At 47.1% G+C, this 21,517-nt stretch overlaps 2 protein-coding genes and 1 pseudogene across 3 annotated transcripts in view; 1 reads left to right on the forward strand and 2 right to left on the reverse strand.

Annotated features, from left to right (window-relative positions):
* Nucleotides 1-1,326: 1,326 nt before the first annotated feature.
* Nucleotides 1,327-4,355, reverse strand: LOC310793456 (myeloid-associated differentiation marker-like protein 2 pseudogene; annotated as a pseudogene). Its single transcript has 2 exons — nucleotides 4,075-4,355; nucleotides 1,327-1,981 (listed from the first exon to the last, which is right to left on the reverse strand). The product of its transcript is annotated as a myeloid-associated differentiation marker-like protein 2 pseudogene (transcript).
* A 3,790-nt stretch (nucleotides 4,356-8,145) lies between these two features.
* Nucleotides 8,146-10,745, forward strand: LOC310793565 (ATP-binding cassette sub-family F member 1-like; the record flags this gene model as incomplete). Its single annotated transcript, XM_083655379.1, has 1 exon — nucleotides 8,146-10,745. Exon 1 carries the CDS (start codon nucleotides 8,169-8,171, stop codon nucleotides 10,743-10,745), a length of 2,577 nt encoding a protein of 858 aa, XP_083511505.1. The 5' UTR covers nucleotides 8,146-8,168.
* Nucleotides 10,746-14,103: 3,358 nt separating this feature from the next.
* The window catches only part of aspscr1 (ASPSCR1 tether for SLC2A4, UBX domain containing), a 54,245-nt gene continuing 46,831 nt past the window's right edge, over nucleotides 14,104-21,517 (reverse strand). Inside the window, 4 exon segments of the mRNA XM_083655383.1 lie at nucleotides 14,104-14,449; nucleotides 17,556-17,746; nucleotides 19,643-19,712; nucleotides 19,833-19,884. Coding sequence (XP_083511509.1) covers nucleotides 14,439-14,449; nucleotides 17,556-17,746; nucleotides 19,643-19,712; nucleotides 19,833-19,884 — 324 coding nt within the window. The 3' untranslated portion in view covers nucleotides 14,104-14,438.

Raw genomic sequence — 21,517 nt, forward strand, 5'->3', positions numbered from 1 at the left:
ACATGGGGGAGAGGTATGGAGGTGAGGTGGTACAGTAGAACATGATGCATGGAGGAGAGGTATGGAGGTGAGGTGGTACAGTAGAACACATGGAGGAGAGGTATGGAGGTGAGGTGGTACAGTAAAACATGCCAGAGAAGGGGAAGGTTGGAGTCAATGGGGTAATTGAAAATCTGCTAGAGAGACAGAGGGAGAGAAAGTACAAAGCCATAGATTGAGAGAGAGAGAGAGAGAGAGAGAGATCTCAATCAAAACATCAGACAAACAGAAGAGAAGGGGAGAAGGTTGTTCCTGCGATGGGAAGTGATATAGCTCCAGACAGAAGAGCTCCAACCAGAGGGGTCCGCACTCTCCTCCTTTACCCCCCTGAGCATGGAAGGATGGTGGGGTGGAGGGTGGCTGTCTGCCTGGGGCTATTACAGAGTGGTGAATGAGGGATGGTCAAAGCCCAATGTCAGAGAGTTTGTGTGTGTCTGTCTGTCTGTGTGTGTGTGTGTGTGTGTGTGTGTGTGTGTGTGTGTGTGTGTGTGTGTGTGTGTGTGTGTGTGTGTGTGTGTGTGTGTGTGTGTGTCTGTGTATGTGTGTGTGTCTGTGTGTGTGTGTGTGTGTGTGTGTGTGTGTGTGTGTGTGTGTGTGTGTGTTTCTGCTCAGACATGCAGTTATGCGAGAGGTCAGCAGCAGTGGGTGTGTGTGTGGCTTCATGAGGATTTGGCTGGAGATGCCAATGAGGCCTGGCCGGCTGGGTGTGGCTGCCAAGTCTAGAAGGGAAAAAGAGGGTCAAGTTAAAGGGGTAGGGTGTCACCTCGTGGGGCAGAGGGGGGGAGCTGGGTGTCACCACGCGGGGCAGAGGGGGGAGCTGGGTGTCACCACGCGGGGCAGAGGGGGGAGCTGGGTGTCACCACGCGGGGCAGAGGGGGGGAGCTGGATGGATATATTGGGGTATGTTATAGTAAAGAATGCCCAGTCAGTCCACATACCACAGTCTTTAAGGATTGACGTTGGGGCATCCTGGTGGCTCAGCTGGCTGAGGCGCATACCAATGCAGGAACCGTGACGTCCCAGGTTCAAGTCTGGCCTGGGACCTTTCTTGTTACATGTCACCACAAGCCCCGCACCCAAACACCCCTATCTCCCCCCCCCCCAGTCATGCCTGTCTCTCCACTGTCCAATAAAGACAAAACCAATCGAAAACAAACAAACAATGAAGTTGATGAATAACTTCTGCCTGCTGCAATTGCAATGTCTACGGCAGCTGGGAAGTAGCCTAATGTCCTTTCTTGACTTCCTCCTCCACCCTTCATCGACATAGTGTTCCTGTAACGGGTGCTACACCACCCGCGACCGGGCCGGTAGCTGTGAGGAGACAAAGCGTATCCTCTGGGAGTAGATCAGGTCGGCCACGTACAGCCCCAGGTTCACAAAGGAGAACACCGCCACCACCACCTTACTGTCCCACGGACACTTCCCCCGGGGGCACGACGACGGTCGAGACGGAGAGCCGTACTTCGAGTCGAAGCAGAACACCGGCCACACCACCGACGCGCTCAGGTACAGCAGCACGGCCAGGAGGGTGTACACCACCACAAAGCGGTCGAAGGGCATGCAGCGCACGGGCTTGGTCCTGCCGCACACGGTCAGCACGACCACCAGCGAGGTCAGGGCGAAGCACAGGGCGTAGACCACCACGCAGTAGATGGTGGCGGGGTAACGAGAATACTCGCTCCCGTTGGCCAGAGCGCCGAAGATGACGCAGGCCACGAAGCCCTGGACCACTTTGAGCAGGCCGGAGGGAGTGGCCATGTAGCCCACCACGGTCTGGCCCGGTCGGGCTCGGCACAGGACCACCTCCGCCCCGTAGGCCAGGGTGCAGGCGATGGAGCAGACGGTGACGGAGATGCGGAAATGCCGGACGTGGCAGCCGGCGTAGGGGCACTCGGCCTGGACGAAGTAGAGCGGGTAGACCACAGAGGCTGTCACGTACCTGCACGGTGGAGACAAGAGACACGAGGAGAGATACGATGTGATGAAACCAGAGGGTTAGAAGATGCTGCTGCACATTCAAGCTTTCATGTGATGGGAAGGGGTTAAGTTAACACACAATTAAGTACAAAACCAAACCTCTTTGTACCCCTGAAATGTCATAGATTTTTTTCCATCACATAATAACTTTATCTATTTAAAAGAACGTCGCTTTACAAATGTAGTGTCATGGATTGGTAACACTTTACAATAAAGGTACATTAATTAACAGTTAGTTAAAGATGCTATTGATAACTTTCAACACTGATAACATTCTAGATTTAACCCTCCCCCCCCTTCTCACTTCCATTGCATTCATCTCACAACACCGCTGTTGCTCAGAAACCACCGAGTCTTGTTGAGGCCTATGGCCTGTAGATTCAAGAATTTTCGAGATAAACATAAACAGAACATTCATTTCGGACCCGTAACAATTTTTTTAATTATGAATTCACAATCATAGTTTTTTGTAGGAAAATTATTCATCTACATAAAAATGTTATCAATAGGACAACACTAGAAGGACCGGAATTGCATTACTACTAGAATGACCGTAAGTGGTCATTTTGACCACTAGATTCTAAACTCTATCATTTCTCATGATAAATACCCAATTGAGAGATTAATGCATTCATTGTGTTAAGATATTTTTTGAAAATATTAAATCACACCAAAATGTGCATTTGAACTAGAAGTGGTAGATGTGCATTTTAACAAGTTGAAAGAAGTGCCAGAATTCCATAACTAATAGAATGGCCGTAAATGGTCATTTTGACCATCTCCAATTGAGAGATTAATGCATTTATTGCGTTAAGATATATTTAAAAAATACAAAACAACACCAAGTAGGTCTAGAACCCTGGGAAATACAGTGAGCCTTTTGTGTAATTCATATAAAAACTATTTTAAATGACAATACCGACACTTTTAGGAAAAGTCAGGTGCCAGCAGCATTGTATTTTTTTTAAATTAAACAAAGTGCACATATAAATTTCAAAAAGGTCAAAATGACCGCTGTGCTTAAAAAGCATTAACTAACCCTTAATTCAGTGTTTTTTGTCTAATGTACCCTTTGAGTGAAAATGTATTGATTGATTGATTATTGATTGGTTGTTGATCATTATTGACTCTGTTCAAAAATGATCTATGGCTCTCTCTCTAAGCAAACAAATAGGCCGCGGGTTCAATCCCCAGCCTTTGAGCAAACAGCAGTGAATCAAGCACCCCCCTTCCCTGTCACAGAGGACAGCCCTGTGCCGGAGGTTTAGAAACCGTAACATAGAAATTTGAACAGTCAATAATGATCAACAACCAATCAATAAGAAATCAATCAATCAATTTTCACTCACAACCCCTTGAACTGTTTTGCCATGCCAATTAGTACCCCCTCACTCATGTGTGTGTGTGTATGTGTGTGTGTGTGTATGTATATATATACACACACACACACACACACACACACACACACACACACACACACACACACACACACACACACACACACACACACACACACACACACACACACACACATGATGCCTCAACACAACACAACACAACCACAAGACCTTAGTTAACATGAACATCATTTGTTAATAGACACAATAGTTCATTAAGTTGTTCATTAAGAGTTAGTTAATTAATTTACCCTTAATGTAAATTCTTACCCATGGATTTTTAAGGGATCTATTCATGGGCTGATTCATGAAAACATTATAAGCCTTAGTGACTTATTTATGACTTTTGTGCATTGTTTACAGGGTTATTAATAAGTTATTAATGGAAAGTTCCTTACGCCCTGATTTTTTCATATGAGATGGTAAAAGCAGTCACAGATTAAGGCGTGTTTAAGGTGGTTTCGATAGGGCCTCCATTAATAAATGTCACAACACATTCTAATCATTATGATATGAATTAGGCTAAGAGGGTGAATGAATGACTATCAGTGACACAGTGTTAATGTTATTTTAAGGGACATAGCTAACTGTTGAACGCCTCTTCTATAACGATACAGCCAAATAAGGTGCACGAGGCTTTACTGAAGCCATGCCTTACATGAGTGTTGCCAGGGCAGCAAAGGTCACGGTGAGGTTGTCCCAGGATACGGGCAGGCAGCTGTGGAGACGGGTGGCATCCAAGAAGAACACCAGCACGGACACGGCGAAGCAGAGGCCCCACACGGCCACGCAGAACAGCCCGTAGGAACCGCTGTAGCCCGCACTGTGAGCCACCATGGCCACCACCGCGCAGCCCAGAGCCAACTGGGAGAGGCGGGCGGCACCCAGCAGCGAGCAAACGGCCCTCTGGTTGAGGTACGGGCCGGCCTGGGAATCCATAGTGAGGAGGAGGGGATCAAGAAGTGGATATATGACCTGAAGAGGTGATGATGTCTGTTCTGGATCCTCAAAGACAGCCAAAGAGTTGAACACCAGAAGTCATGAAAACACTGAAGTCAAGTCAAGTCCAGAGGCGTACAAGTTTAAAGACCCCCCCCCTCCACTCAAATTGGAGATTTGATTGGACAAATACTTGGGAGCCAATCCCTGTGCAGTATTCAGCAGTTAAACTTTAAAAAATATTTGCATATTTACAGATCTGGAATTTTTAATGAGGGAGAAGGAGGGGGAAGTCATTTTAAGGATTTTAACAAGATAATTAAACGTTTTGTGTGTGCGTGGTATGTCGAAGCTTCCAGTGCTGTTGAGGAGTGACTGGCAGTATATCTGGATGGTCAGGTGTTCCTGCGTGGTATGTGAGTGTGAGTGAATGTGGGAGGGTGGGCGGTGGATTGGGGGGTTTGGGTGGTGTACCACCAACCCCCTCGACCTCCTCCTCCTCTGCTGTCTTTGTGGCGTTTGCCAGGGACTTTGTGAGTATTTTCTGATACTCTATTTCAGTGTTGATGAATCAGAGAGCATGTCAAAAACAAAACACGTCAACAGAAACCCCACAGTCATCAGTCGCTCCAGGAGGAAATCTCCCTTCTGGATCTCCACCACACACGGTCTGTGAGAGCTCAAGCAGGCTTGGCTGAGCAGGAGCCAACGCACTCACCTCTCAGCGGAGATATCACACTGAGTCATCCTTCAGTTACCAAAATACAGTGTGCCAGTCTCAGCACTGAGCAACCCAGCAAAGATGGGTTGACATTCTCACATCCCGGCGTTATCTTTGATATAAAAACGTATTCCCTTCGTGAAGAGATCCTCTAAGTCCAGGTTGTAGCAGTCTGTTGTTGAGTCTTGTCTTCATAAGGTCCGGCTCGGTCCAGTCAATTAGACGAAATGAGGAAGCGGTCTCCTCACCAAGCTTGTTGGATATCCGGATATGTGTGTGCTGCTGCCATAATACACTCTCACTGCTGAGCCATGTGCCCATGCACTAACTACTGTAGCACCTCCACCCCCTCCTCAAGTGTCAACTGTCCTTTTCTTACTTTCTCCCTCTGTCATACACTCTTTCTCACACACATTCCCCTTCCTCGAGGTCCCTCCCTCTCTTGTGAGGAGGGGGCACTGCTGGTCACTTATTTAGATCCTGGGGTTGGGCCGAGGGTGTTGGGAGGATGTGAGCATGTGGCTGGGTGGGTGGGCGGGCCGGGAAGGGGGTGGGGGTCTTATGGCATGCAGGCACATTATAGACCCATGTGGCATGGGGGGGTGAGAACACTAAGCCCATGATGTATAGCAGTGGTTCTCAACGTGGGGTCCGGGGCCTACCACAGGCTCCTTGAAGGGGTTCCAGAGGGGTCCCCATCAAAAATGAGGAATTGATCAACTTCACCATTACAGCACTTCATTTACAAGACGTGAACACAATTAGAGAATGTGAATCACTGTTCTGATCATAGTTTCAATGTCATCTCTCTACCTACAATACAGATAGTCATGGGATTCTGGATAAAATCATATCTAAAATAATAATAATAACTAATAATCTCAGGTTTGGGTTTGAGAGAGACATCTCATCATCAAACACGAGTGAGTGCTTCTAATGTGGACTAAATTAGGGTCTTGATATGAAAAAGGTTGAGAATCACACATTAATTTTCACTAACACTGTCAAGTGTTTGATTCTTCATATTCATGTCTGTATTTTTGCAAGTTTGAGAGAATTTCTGCTGGAAATAGGAGCAGCAATTTCCCCGCTTGCATTCTGTGAAGACCCGGCCCATCTCTGCTCTCCCATTGGCTCACACCGGATCAGAGGCAGTGAGAGTGTCAGCCTGACTCTTATTGATGCCTAAAACTAATGAAATCTAACCATGACCACCAACCAGATACAGAGTAGGGTGGTTTTTCATCAGGCAATGCGGGTGGGATGAAAATACGGAACAAACCGCTACGCGCGCTCGATTCCTAGGCTCGCCCGTCCTGCATCTCGCCGAGCTGGCCCTGCAAATCAGTGGGATTTATGACATCACTGATGATGTCACAGTGGGATTTCATCAGTGGGATTTATGACATCACTGTTGATGTCACAGTGGGATTTATGACAGAGAAACAGAGCCCTAGCTCCCATTTCTATACTGATGATGATGATATCCATTCCTGTATAAAGACCAAACTCTATGAGATGATTTACACGTACGTTGTCACATCCCATTCTCTCTCCACACACATTTCTCTATCCCATCACTCCAACTACCGTATTTGGGTCTTTCAAAAATGTGTCTGGAGGATGTAGGCATCGTCGATCCTGTCACCTCTCAATGCCAACAGTTAAACAGTATAGTATATAGTATATATATATATATAGTACAGTATACCATTTAAGATAAATTAACAAGAAGAACCAACAACTCTTGAACAAGCAGACCTCTTGGCCTGCGCCAGCCTTGCATCTTCAGAGGGCTTGTAGATTAAAGGTGATATTGCCATCTACAGGTGAACATCAGAAACAGAGAGGGTGTTGCACCCAAGCACTGAGCAAATGATAAAACACCACAGCTCTGAGGATTATTTTAAGTTTTTGTGCTTGCTGAAAGCAAGGCACAATTTATTAAATCCGCTATACTTACAGTATTATATCTGCCACAAAATTTTGGGACGTTATAACACATTTTTCACTCCACAGTAATAGACATGGTGCCACTATAACAGCCCCTCTACGTTTTGGTCCATCATTTTTTAACTGTAGCGTCTACAATCAAAATTCTTTCGCCCCTGGATTCCTTGGCTCCTCCTGCTTCTACGCAAATATGCCCACCCATTTCCCACCGATAACTAGCAACCATCTACAAACGCCTAGCGACCAGCCGGAAACACTCTAGCAACAGTTACTAATATACCCTTGCAACTGCCTAGAGATGTCCTAGCTACACATTGTCGATTGGGGCTGCATTTATACTGGATCTCATACTCATACTCATACTCATTAGGAAATTTAGCATTTTATATATATTTTGTTAATCTCTGTGAAATGTCTGTTTCTCTGGACATAACTAAATAGCCATATTTAAAATAGGCCTTATCTTACTGCCAAATATGAATGCTGAATACAGCCTGACTGGACACCATCTTCAAAAAAGGCCGCGCCTGGCCAGATTGCAAGGGGACCCGGGATCCCCCAGAACGCTCCCCAGTCCCCCACTCCACCACACCCACATCCTGGAGCTACGGCAAATAGTGACATCATCAATGATGTATGACATCACAATGGGGAGCCACAGGACAGTGATGACCTCACAATGGGGGTGATGAGGACGGTGTCGCGGAGGGCCACTGGCGAGGAGGGTGCTGGGGCTGCGGCGGTTGGTGTGCAGGGCATGGCTGTTGGTGGTTGCGGCCGCGGGGATGCCGGGCCCTGTAAGACCCCTGTCATCGTTGATGTCACTCAACTGTGATGTCATTGATGATGTCACTGTGACTGTGAGGTCATCGATGATGTCATAAGTGCAGTTGTGATGTCATCAATGATGTCATACATGCCAAGATATAAATAAGCAATGCTCTGTTCTATGTTGTTCAAAGTTACTTGACGGCTCCCTTACGTCAGCTGGATTGCCTCTATAAAAGCTTAAAGATATCTCTGTGGGAAGGCCGCATCCGCATGACATGTGTGCAGCTGGTAAACCTTAACGTATGTCTGACAGCAGAAACTACTAGTCTTAAATTATTTTAATAAAGTCCGTTAATCCAAGTAACAACATGCCCAAGAAAGCCAAGGAAGACCCGGAGTGGAAGGGCGATGAAGCCGCCCCGGCAGCAGAAAAAACTGTGAAGAAAGGAAAGAAAGATAAAAAGGGCAGAAAGAGTTTCTTTGAGGAACTTGCCACAGACAGTAAAGCTGAAAAGGAAGATGATGCACCTGCGAAAGACACAAAGGGAAAGCAGGCTCAGAAAAAGAAGAAAGACCGACGGAAAGGACGAGGCGGAGAAGATGAGGAGGAGGAGGAGGAGGTGATGCAGAAGCTGAAGCAGCTGTCAGTGCAGGCCAGTGATGAAGATGAAGAGCCTGTCATCGTGCCCACTCAAGGAGGAAAGAAGAATAAGGGTGGAAACATCTTTGCCGCTCTCAGCCAGGGCCAGAGCGATGAGGATGAGGACGGTGATTTGGAAGATGAAGATGAACCACCTAAAAAGGAGGTTGATAAGGTTTCTAAGGGCAAGAAAAAAGATAAGTCTAAGCCGAAGAAGGTGAAGGCTGCATCTGATGAAGAGGAGGAGGCCGAGAAGATGGATGATGAGGATGAAAAGAAAGAGGTGCCGAAGACCAAGAAGGCAGAAGCCAAGCAGCCCAAGGATGAGGACCAGGAAGAAGATAAGCCAAAGAAGGGCAAGAAAGAGCAGCAGAAGAGGGGACAACCCGCTGAGCGACCACAGTCACGCAGTGACGATGAAGACAAGGAGGACGATGATAGCGACACAGCCGACACAATGATGTGTGCTGAGGATGTTATAGCAGAGCAAGCCCAGCAGGGGGGAGAGGACCCATTTGCTAACCTCAGCAAAAAGGAGAAGAAGAAGAAAAAGAAACTGCTGGAGTACGAGCGACAGGTGGCCAGTGTTCGGGCTCAGAACGCCATGGAGGGAGACTTCTCCATTTCCCAGGCTGAGATGTCTTCCAGACAGGCCATGCTGCAGAACGCCTCAGATATCAAGCTGGAGAGGTTCAGCATATCTGCTCATGGAAAGGAGCTCTTTGTCAATGCGGACCTTCTGATTGTGGCAGGACGAAGATATGGTTTGGTTGGACCAAATGGCAAAGGAAAGACCACATTGCTGAAACATATTGCCAACAGAGCCCTCAGTATTCCCCCCAACATTGATATGCTGCTGTGTGAACAAGAGGTGATGGCGGATGACACGCCCGCGGTCCAGGCGGTGCTGAAGGCAGACACCCGGTGCCTGAAGCTTCTGGACGAGGAGAAACGGCTTCAGGTTCTGCTGGAGAAGGGAGAGGACAGTGTGACAGAGAGGCTGGAGAAGATCTATGAGGAGCTGATGGTGATTGGAGCTGCAGCTGCCGAGGCTAAAGCCAGAAGGATCCTGGCTGGTCTCTCTTTCACCCCCGAGATGCAGAACAGACCCACCAAGAAGTTCTCCGGAGGCTGGAGAATGAGAGTGTCCCTCGCTAGAGCTCTGTTCATGGAGCCCACTCTGCTGATGCTGGACGAGCCCACCAACCATCTGGACCTGAACGCCGTCATCTGGCTCAACAACTACCTTCAAGGCTGGAAGAAGACTCTCCTCATAGTTTCCCACGACCAGAGCTTCCTTGATGAAGTTTGTACAGATATCATCCACCTGGACTACCAGAAGCTCTACTATTACAGGGGAAATTACCTGACCTTCAAGAAGATGTACGTGCAAAAACAGAAGGAACTCCAGAAGCAGTACGACAAGCAGGAGAAGAAACTCAAAGACCTAAAGGCTGGTGGCAAGTCGACCAAACAGGCCGAGAAGCAGACAAAGGACGCCCTGACCAGGAAGCAGGCGAAGGGCAAGAAGAAGAGCGGTATGGAGGAGAGCCAGGATGACACGGAGCTGCTGAAAAGGCCTAAAGAATACACCGTCAAGTTCACCTTCCCCGACCCACCTCCACTCTCTCCACCCATCCTGGGCCTATACTCTGTGGACTTTGGCTATGATGGTCAGAAGCCTCTGTTCACGAATGTCAACTTTGGAATTGATATGGAATCTAGGATTTGTATAGTTGGACCCAACGGTGTGGGCAAGAGTACCCTATTACTGCTGCTCACTGGGAGATTAAATCCAGGCAAAGGTGAGATGAGGAAGAATCATCGGCTGAAAGTGGGCTTCTTCAACCAGCAGTACGCCGACCAGCTGAACATGGAGGAGGCGGCCACAGAGTACCTGATGAGGAACTTCAACCTGCCCTACCAGGACAGCAGGAAGTGCCTGGGCCGCTTTGGCCTGGAGAGCCACGCCCACACCATTCAGATCTCCAAACTCTCCGGAGGTCAGAAGGCCAGAGTAATGTTTGCTGAGCTTTGCTGCCGGCAACCCGATGTCCTTATCTTGGATGAACCTACTAACAATCTGGACATAGAGTCGATCGATGCCTTATCAGAGGCCATCAACGGCTACAAAGGAGCGGTGATCATCGTGAGTCACGATGCCAGACTCATCACAGAGACTGGGTGCCAGCTGTACGTGGTGGAGGGCGCCGCGGTCAACCCGATCGACGGAGACTTTGACGACTACAAACGGGAAGTGCTGGAGGCACTGGGAGAGGCCCTGGTCAACAAGGTCAAGGAGTGACCGACCGCACAGAGAGCCGCCATCTGTCTACACACACAGCAACATAACCAGCTGCAGCAGGATCCTCTTGGATCTTGCTACCTACACCCTGTCTGGGCGGGTCGGCATGTTTCACTAAGGTGTCATGGATAATGGGATATAATGGGGCAAGATACTGGAGGTAGTTCCACTATTGAGGAAATGGCAATACATCAACACTGAATCCATATGTGTATAAATAAAGCTGTTAACATGGACTACCAAGCCAATATGTTGGAATGGTCTGTGGTCAACATCTGCATTGCTAAAGCCAAATAAAACGAATGAAAAAAAAAAAGAAAAAAAAAAAGATATCTGTGATTCTGATCAATCGATCACCTGCGGCTGGTTCCAATTCAAATAATCCAGCACAGAAGAGAGTCCAGATAAGAGACTGCTCGAACCATCAGACAATGAAAGGCGTGATCATTTTGCTGCTGTTTTCTCTCTGCCCTAATGGCTCGGGGCACGACCACCAGTGAAACAGGCTTCCTTCAGGCCATAGAGATGCTGAGGGGCCAGTGGAAAGCCAAGGAAGCAGGTAGTTACATTGTGCGTGTGTGGGTGTGTGTATGTAAGCGAGCAAATCCAGTAAAGTAAAAAAAATGTGTATAGATGTAGATCGGGGCATTACACAATCTACTCCATAATTGAGCGATTTCCAAATGTTAAGACCTGGAAAATACCCAATCCTTTCTCCAGACCTTTGTATGAACTCTGTAAATGTTGACTTGACTTGTTAAAGTGCTGACTGTCTGCGTTAATTTCAGGATGTGTTCAGGCTGCAACAAATTAATGATTTGTCTCTGTGCTTCCAGCTCAAGACGCTAGCCAGTGGAATAGTGTCGACCCATGACCAATAAAAAAAAAGTTCTGAAACCAATGAGTGAGTGAGGCTTTCATGATTTGATTGCACAGTGAACAATTCTCATCAGTGTTTAAGGAGAGCGCTGTTGTAAAAGTGATTCTGACATCTCTGTGTCACTGGCTTCTCTGTGCCTTCTCCCCGTTTCCCCCAGTGTTTCCTTCCATTTATGAACTGTCAGCATTACACTTTCTGCCTGTATGGCAAAAACACAAGCCGTATACAAATAGGCTGTCAAGGAACTACGGGTAGCACTTTACATTACAGCTTAGTAACAACATAATAGGGGTAATGTGATAATAAAGATGTAATAATTATGATATACCATGTATATAGAAATGTAAAAGCTGTGTTTCATCTAAAAATGAAAACAAGGGTCATGCGGTGAAGGAAGATCGAAGTTTATAATTGCAATGTAGGCTACGTTAGGCATTTTGCTCTTATCTGGCAACTTTCACGAGAGTGCGAGTGCGACAGTAAAATAAGTGACATAAACATCACTCCTATCAGCAGCCATGGCTATAAACAAGCATTAGCCTATATTGTTTATAATAGCATCATTAATAAGTTTCTATTCACTTTTAAGGATGAATTTGAGAAATTCTGTAAGTAAAACTGTTAAGTCTTTGCTGGTGAAGCCACTAGAGAGCGCTATCGCAGTAGTGGTGTTGAAGAAGACCACGAGGGCCCCATGCAGCATGCACTAAAGCCACAACAGCCTTTTGAATTTCCAAACCCCAACGGCCAAAAACTGAGCGGTCAGATTTGATCATGTTGAACTCTCAAAGAATAATCCAAAAAGGTTCATAGTGTCTATACTTTACTTAGATTGTTAGGTTTTCTTTTATATCAGACACAGGTTTTTGTTCCTACCTGACATGTTTCGACGGTAATACTTCCGTCTTCTTCAGAGGTGTCACTAGATGGTGTGTGACGTGTCTTTAACAGCTGTTAAAGACACGTCACACACCATCTAGTGACACCTCTGAAGAAGACGAAAGTATTACCGTCGAAACATGTCAGGTAGGAACAAAAACCTGTGTCTGATATAAAAGAAAACCTAACAATCTCAAAGAATAATTTGCTTTTTAACTGGGAATGACTCAAATCACAATATGTTTTTACGGTCAGACAAAAACATGGTTGTTCTCTGTATTCCAGTAAGAACTTGGGCAGACAACCATTTACAACACCTTGCTCCCCTGAGTGCAATTGGATGCTGAATCCCAACCGCCCCCCCCAACACACACACACACACACCAATCAACAGATTATCCATAAACAGCCTCAGTAAAGCTCCCACACCCACCGCTTTATGCCTCCATCAAAGGCTCCAGGGGCAGTTGGAAGTAATTAATTTGCGAGAGAGAGGCAGAGAGAGCGAGGGAATGTGTATGTGTGTGACAAGTGGATGGAATGCACTCCTCCCTCATACACTCACAGCAACACACACACACACAGTCCAGCTCCCCTCTGTGTCCGGCCTCTTTTTGAAGTTCCAAGGGGGCAGCTGGGGAGGGGGGGGCTGAAGAACGCACTGTGTGTGTGTGTGTGTGTGTGTGTGTGTGTGTGTGTGTGTGTGAAAAGATGATAGGAGGTGAAAGTATGGCTGCATGCTGCTTGTTTACCATTAGCTAGTCACAGGGTCCTCGGTGTGAGGCTCTGTGAATGTTCTCTGTCTGATCTCACGGTGTGTGCGTGTGTGTGTGTGTGCTGCGTTAGATCAAAGCAGTAGTCACCATGGGTCCAGGAAGGCACCTGAAAAATGTTCAACCCCCCCCCCCCCACACACACACATTGCCTGATAGCATTGCCTTACCCTCCATAACTTATTTCATGTTGTATATATGACATATAAAGTATATAATATACTTCTGTCGTTTCCCTCTTTTCCCTGTATATGGAAACAGGGTTTCTATGTTGATGGTCTTTCACAGCAATTAAAAAATTTTGGGTTATAGAGCTATTCTAACAAGCAAGGCCAGAGGTTGAGGTGAAGGTACCAGAAGCGCTACACTTTCGTCGTTTGGAGGTTACAGCAGTTCAAAAGAAAACCTGCAGATGCCGCTATCAAAGTGTTACAAAATGCACTTCTGAAGCTCTGAACTCTCTCCACCCCTCCCTGCTGCAACCCTCTCTCTCCACCCCTCCCTGCAACCTTTTTTCTCTACAACTCCCGCTGTAAAGGTATTTCAAAATGTCAAAATGGATGAATTAATTAATTAATTAAAGAAATGCAGTCTCTGGCGAAGGTTGCGAGAGAGGAAAAGCATGTAAAGTGCCCATTAATAGAGAACAGCCCAATAATTAAACAAGTTAAATCGTTAAAAAGGTGCTTAATCCAATGAAATAATTCCATTCAAACTACTAAAGGCTTGAAATGAAACTGAAATGAAATTGACATAACGGTATAAACGGAGGGATGTGGTTGTGTGCGTTAAACTTCAGAAATGTGTGCCATATTTTTAGTACAATGATCTTTATTTACTTAAGTGTTCACATAGTGTCATTATTTCACCTTTATTCAGTCAATGAAACTGTCCTGAATAAAACAGTCTCTTCTGCACTCTACAGCCTCCTGCAGATCGGTTGGGATGAAACACGTCAAGTCTTCATGGTATTGAAATATTTACTATTTATTCATTCGTTTTATCTCACGTCTTATTTCTTGTAAAACCGTCGCCTTGGGCGGCTTGTTTCCATAATTGGTTAAGTCCACTGTCATCGCAAAGGTGAAGTGCTCCACAGCGCCTGCACAGCGCAGCTCCTTCCTGCACAGCGCAGCTCCTTCCTGGCCACCGACACACCTGTCACTTCTTACCTGTGGAGGAAACAGGTGACATCACTTAACAGCACAGATCTGTATCGTACCAATTCTTGGCATTGGTATTGATTTTAAAATAGCAAAATACATCGGATTCAAAATGTTTTAGTTTCTGGGATTTTCGTTGAGTAATATCAGATGTCAAGAGCAACCTGCACAGATTAGAGATCTCTGCTCTGATGTTGAGGCTGTCTGCTTGAATCATTCTTGGCAATTTTGCACTTTTAGAGCATATTTTGGCGCCATCGGGCGATAAGAAAAATGGCTCTTTAAAAGAGACAACAAAGAACCTTTCAAGAACACTTTTTTCTATATCAGCTCCCTATTTCCTTTTTTGCCCAGATACTGCAAGTGTGTTGGTTTTTCTGTTGTCTAATGGAGCTGTATGATTGTTTTGAACCTATGCAGCTGAAACCACCAGCTCTTTTTAACACTTTCATCCGGCACTTTATGATAGATTTAATGCGGAACTACTGTAACACTTTATTTGGATAGTCTGCCTACAGACAGTCTACAGAGTATTTGTAACATTTCGACAGCTTATTAGTTGACATTCGACAATTCAACTGTTTGGCTTTGTCTCTAGATGATTTAACAGCTTATCAGTTGAGATTCAACAAACAGATTCTGTTTGCTTCCCATCTGCACCTAGTGTAACATGTTAAGTATGTTCATGAATTGTCACACAGACTCTATAGATAATCTGTTGAACATCTGTTAAACAGTTGAATTGTTGAATGTCAACTAATAAGCTGTTGAAATGTTAATACTCTGTAGACTATCTGTAGGCGGACCATCCAAATAAAGTGTTAGCGAGGAACTTAATGAAATAGACAGCATCTGCAAATGTAACAAATAGTCTATCACATTGTGAAACTCTGACTCACTGAACAAGGAAAGGTAGGAGAAGAGACTATCATTTTAGAACCCGACCTGAATCTCAAGCACTGGACGTGGAAGTGGAAGTCACAAATCCTGCGCGCCATGCGACATTTAATGAATCCTGTTAACCCAGTGTTAGTGTCCTCTAGAGCAGCGTTTCTCAACTGGTGGGTCGCGACCCTGTTGACCTGTTTAAATTTAAAAACATATAGGCTTGTAATTCAAGTCTGCCTTATTTCAATTGGTTTTTAGCCCTAGTTGCACTTCTGTTGCACTTTTTTGTTCATTTGAGGTTTATAACAGTGCATGAAGGCATTGTGTATTAAATTAATGCGCTATTTTTTGTGCAATAAATTTGAGTGGTTTAAAAAAAAATCTGAAATTTGGGTCGCGACTTCATGACAAGGAAAATAGTGGGTCCTGAGGCTACACCAGTTGAGAACCACTGATCTAGAGAGAGAGTGGCGTCAGCTGAGGACCAAAATGCGAGACTCATTAGCCAATGAACAGCCAGGAATGGTTCTCGCGCTACTTTTGCATGCTAAAATAAAGCTGATAATGCACCATTTGATTCAAGGGGGAAAAAACCCTTTCAGAGTACAACACAAACTGTCTATTTTGCTGCAACTCGACAGTGCTGCTTAATCCAGGACCTTACTTCCTGGAACTCTTGAGTAAAAAAACTGGTCCATTGGAGTGAATGGAGATGTCGCGACTCTTCTTACACGGCTCTGCCCAGTGTTGACATAATGCTGATCAGTGGGAGGCGAGAGGGAGCCCAGAGCAGCTGTTTCTAAGATCCAGAGGTTATATCGGCATGCCAGAAGGTCAAGATCCAGAGGTTATATTGGCATTCCAGAAGGTCACCAGACGGCTTATCTTATCTCATCCAGGCTCTATTCCTCCGGGACACATCAAGGCACAAGATGTGCTAAACCACAGGACACCTTAATTGCAGGGTTGCCAGATTGGGCGGTTTTCCGCCATTTGGGCTGTTTTGGGTTCCATTGGGTTGCGTGGGTTTACAGAGCCGCTTCTTTCCATAGACCTGCATTTGTTTGGGCAGTTTTGTGTGCGTTTTGGCAGTTATTGAACACTATTTGGGCTGGAAACCTTTAGCTGTATCTGGCAACACTGCTTAACGGATGGGCAAACTGGGATTGACTGTGTGAGTGTATACTGTTGTGTGTGTGTGTGTGTGTGCGTGTGTGTGTGTGTGTGTGTGTGTTTAAACGTCCTCTGTTAAGTTCCACACATGGAGTCTATAATTCAACCCCCCCCCCCCCCCCCCAATCCCTCCCCCTGTTCTTTCTTTTAACTTTCCTCATGAAAGAGAAAGCAGCCGCAACAAGAGAGACGCACATGGACACACACACACACACACACACACACAACATGGACACACACAGAGATCAGCCCGAAATAAACGTGCATAAAAACACAAACAAGCGAGAGAACGGGAGAGAGATTCTAAACAAAAACACATCAATATGGCGACCACCAGAGCCACCACAACAGAAGAGGCCTGACCACAGGGGCCCGCCCTGTGTGATGTGGCCCAGCAGCAGTGGCTCTGCGACTGGGCCCCCCGAGCGTCTGTAGTGGTTCTCCTGGACCGGAGGGGGTGGGGGAGCGTGGTGACCATCCTGAACTAATTGGTTCACCCTGAAATGCATCCTTATCTTCTGAGTCATGAAGAATTCTACTTTAAAAAAGACCACTTCCTATTGACTGTGGTTTTTGGGGTTTGTGTGCATGTGTGTGTGTGTGTGTGTGTGTGTGTGCGTGTGTGTGTGTGTGTGTGTGTTTACCACGACAAGGAACGTGTGGCCAGAAGCCTTCTGTGCCTTCTACAGAGTGTTAAAAAAAGCAGAAAGGGATCTCTGAGGAGAAAGGAAGGCTTTCTTTAAAAAGAAAAGAAAAAAGTATTCAAGAAAAAAAGTAACTTCACAAATACAGATTTCATAAACGTTTTCCTTTTCATCAGTTTTATAACTTGTACAGGCCTGAAAAACACAAGTGTGATGACTCGTCCAGGTGTTTCTAAGGATTGTGAGAACTCTGAATATTGGAATGTTTGTGTTTTGTTTGTGTGTTGAATAAGTTATATTATGATATATTAATGAGTGGATTGTGTGTGTGTTTTGCATTGGTTGTGTTTGTGTAAAAGATATAGGCCTTGCCACAGTCACTGTGCTGGGATATGCTGTCTAGTTCTTACCTGGTAGCTTGAGCCACTTGGGCACCTTGCCTGGGTCGGGCCTGGCGGGTTTGGGGCCCTGGCTGTGTGCAGGAGGGTCTGAGTCCTGCTGTCCGGACCCCCCCGCTGGGCTCCCAGCAGGCTCTGGTGGAGGCAGCCTCTCCTCGGGGCGCGGGGGGCCAGAGGTGAGTGGCGGGGACTGGGGCATGCAGCTGAGATGGAGGGGGTTGGAGAGAAGACGCATTAGTTGAACATCTTGAAATTGGGAGTCATTAAGTGAGTTTCGTTAGCGGCTGTGTCCACTGGGAACTGGGAAGTGTATTTGAGAAGCCATTCTCTATGGTAAGAACACGTTAGGAGATTCATTCTCTATGGTAAGAACACGTTAGGAGATTCATTCTCTATGGTAAGAACACGTTAGGAGATTCATTCTCTATGGTAAGAACACGTTAGGAGATTCATTCTCTATGGTAAGAACACGTTAGGAGATGCATTCTCTATGGTAAGAACACGTTAGGAGATTGAGCAGCTTGAGAAAGGATAGAGATGTGAGGGAGAGGACGAGGAAGCAGCTTGAGAAAGGAGAGAGATGTGAGGCAGAGGACGAGGAAGCAGCTTGAGAAAGGATAGAGATGTGAGGGAGAGGACGAGGAAGCAGCTTGAGAAAGGAGAGAGATGTGAGGCAGAGGACGAGGAAGCAGCTTGAGAAAGGATAGAGATGTGAGGGAGAGGACGAGGAAGCAGCTTGAGAAAGGATAGAGATGTGAGGCAGAGGACGAGGAAGCAGCTTGAGAAAGGATAGAGATGTGAGGCAGAGGACGAGGAAGCAGCTTGAGAAAGGAGAGAGATGTGAGGCAGAGGACGAGGAGGCAGCTTGAGAAAGGAGAGAGATGTGAGGCAGAGGACGAGGAGGCAGCTTGAGAAAGGATAGAGATGTGAGGCAGAGGACGAGGAAGCAGCTTGAGAAAGGATAGAGATGTGAGGCAGAGGATGAGGAAGCAGCTTGAGAAAGGATAGAGATGTGAGGCAGAGGACGAGGAAGCAGCTTGAGAAAGGATAGAGATGTGAGGCAGAGGATGAGGAAGCAGCTTGAGAAAGGATAGAGATGTGAGGCAGAGGATGAGGAAGCAGCTTGAGAAAGGAGAGAGATGTGAGGCAGAGGACGAGGAGGCAGCTTGAGAAAGGAGAGAGATGTGAGGCAGAGGATGAGGAAGCAGCTTGAGAAAGGAGAGAGATGTGAGGCAGAGGACGAGGAAGCAGCTTGAGAAAGGAGAGAGATGTGAGGGAGAGGACGAGGAAGCAGCTTGAGAAAGGAGAGAGATGTGAGGGAGAGGACGAGGAAGCAGCTTGAGAAAGGATAGAGATGTGAGGGAGAGGATGAGTGATGGTCTTGTTGAAGAAGCACAGGTGGGGGTCACTTTTGGGAAATGGGCTCTATCTTTAGGACTGGAAAATGGTGTACATGTGCTTGTGTGTGTGTACATGTGCTTGTGTGTGTGTGTGTGTGTGTGTGTGTGTGTGTACATGTGCTTGTGTGTGTGTGTGTGTGTGTGTGTGTGTGTACATGTGCTTGTGCTTGTGTGTGTGTGTACATGTACATGTGCTTGTGTGTGTGTGTACATGTGCTTGTGTGTGTGTGTGTGTGTGTGTGTGTGTGTGTGTGTGTGTGTGTGTACATGTACATGTGCTTGTGTGTGTACATGTACTTGTGCTTGTGTGTGTGTGTGTGTGTGTGTGTGTGTGTGTGTGTGTGTGTGTGTGTGTGTGTGTGTGTACATGTACATGTGCTTGTGTGTGCGTGCGTACATGTGCTTGTGTGTGTGTGTGTGTGTGTGTGTGTGTGTGTGTGTGCATGTGCGTGTGTGCAGGAAGTGAGGGTGCATGGGGGCACCTGCTGTTTAGGCAGAACCTCAAAGGGATTCCAATGATGACAGCTTTGTGACAGGAAAATAGGCTGGTTGCCGCGGGATACAAGTGCATACACACGCACACACACGCACACACACACGCACACACACACACACACACGCACTCACACACGCACACACACATGCACATGCACACATGCACACGCACACACACACACACACACACACGTGCGCACATACCTTGCAATGGACTCATTTGCTTGTAAGGCTGAGACACTGGAGTCTAGGAGTGCCTTCTGTAAGTAACAACCTGTGGATTAAACACACACACAATGTCAAGTATTGTTTTGTTGCATTACATTCCCCGGTGGTACAACAGTGTCTCATTCACATCAGCATAATATGAAAGAGAAGAGCTGGAAGGGCAAACCTGTGTTAACATCAGAGCCCAAGTGAACCAGAGCACCAGGGAACAGGTTGGCCTACAGAGAGAGAAAGAAAAGAGACAGAGGGAGAGAGAGTGTGTGAGTGAGTGTTACAGTAACCACTTCTAAACATGATGTCTGGACCATGTCCGGCTAGCCAGAGCAGGATATTTTCCGGTTTTACCTTTCTAGACACGAGGGGTCTTTGTTTAGAAACAGCTGGAAATGGTCAGTTTTTCTGCCGATGGTGAGTAGAGTGGGTGGGGGGAGCGCGGGGGCGGTGTGGAGGAGGAGTGAGGTGTGGAGGAGGAGTGAGGTGTGGAGGAGGAGTGAGGTGTGGTGTGGAGGAGTGAGGTGTGGAGGAGGAGTGAGGTGTGGAGGAGGAGTGAGGTGTGGAGGAGGAGTGAGGTGGTGTGGAGGAGGAGTGAGGTGTGGAGGAGGAGTGAGGTGTGGAGGAGGAGTGAGGTGTGGAGGAGGAGTGAGGTGTGGAGGAGGAGTGAGGTGTGGAGGAGGAGTGAGGTGCGGAGGAGGAGTGAGGTGTGGTGTGGAGGAGGAGTGAGGTGTGGAGGAGGAGTGAGGTGTGGAGGAGGAGTGAGGTGTGGTGTGGAGGAGTGAGGTGTGGAGGAGGAGTGAGGTGTGGAGGAGGAGTGAGGTGTGGAGGAGGAGTGAGGTGGTGTGGAGGAGGAGTGAGGTGTGGAGGAGGAGTGAGGTGTGGAGGAGGAGTGAGGTGTGGAGGAGGAGTGAGGTGTGGAGGAGGAGTGAGGTGTGGAGGAGGAGTGAGGTGCGGAGGAGGAGTGAGGTGTGGTGTGGAGGAGGAGTGAGGTGTGGAGGAGGAGTGAGGTGCGGTGTGGAGGAGGAGTGAGGTGTGGTGTGGAGGAGGAGTGAGGTGTGGAGGAGGAGTGAGGTGCGGTGTGGAGGAGGAGTGAGGTGTGGTGTGGAGGAGGAGTGAGGTGTGGTGTGGAGGAGGAGTGAGGTGTGGTGTGGAGGAGGAGTGAGGTGAGGTGTGGAGGAGTGAGGTGTGGTGAGGAGGAGTGAGGTGTGGTGTGGAGGAGGAGTGAGGTGAGGTGTGGAGGAGGAGTGAGGTGTGGTGTGGAGGAGGAGTGAGGTGCGGTGTGGAGGAGTGAGGTGTGGTGTGGAGGAGGAGTGAGGTGTGGTGTGGAGGAGGAGTGAGGTGGTGTGGAGGAGAGCATGAAGGACAGAATTGGGCACTAATTCCCAAAACGCGCACACAGGTGCTCCATACACTGCATCCACAACATGAGATCTCTGGTCTACATACACTACATCCACAACATGACATCTCTGGTCTACATACACTGCATCCACAACATGACATCTCTGGTCTACATACACTACATCCACAACATGACATCTCTGGTCTCCATACACTACATCCACAACATGACATCTCTGGTCTACATACACTGCATCCACAACATGACATCTCTGGTCTACATACACTACATCCACAACATGACATCTCTGGTCTACATACACTGCATCCACAACATGACATCTCTGGTCTACATACACTACATCCACAACATGAGATCTCTGGTCTCCATACACTACATCCACAACATGACATCTCTGGTCTACATACACTACATCCACAACATGACATCTCTGGTCTACATACACTGCATCCACAACATGACATCTCTGGTCTACATACACTGCATCCACAACA

The sequence above is a fragment of the Poromitra crassiceps genome, assembly GCF_964638095.1.
Source record: "Poromitra crassiceps genome assembly, chromosome: 19".
NCBI lineage: Eukaryota > Metazoa > Chordata > Actinopteri > Beryciformes > Melamphaidae > Poromitra > Poromitra crassiceps.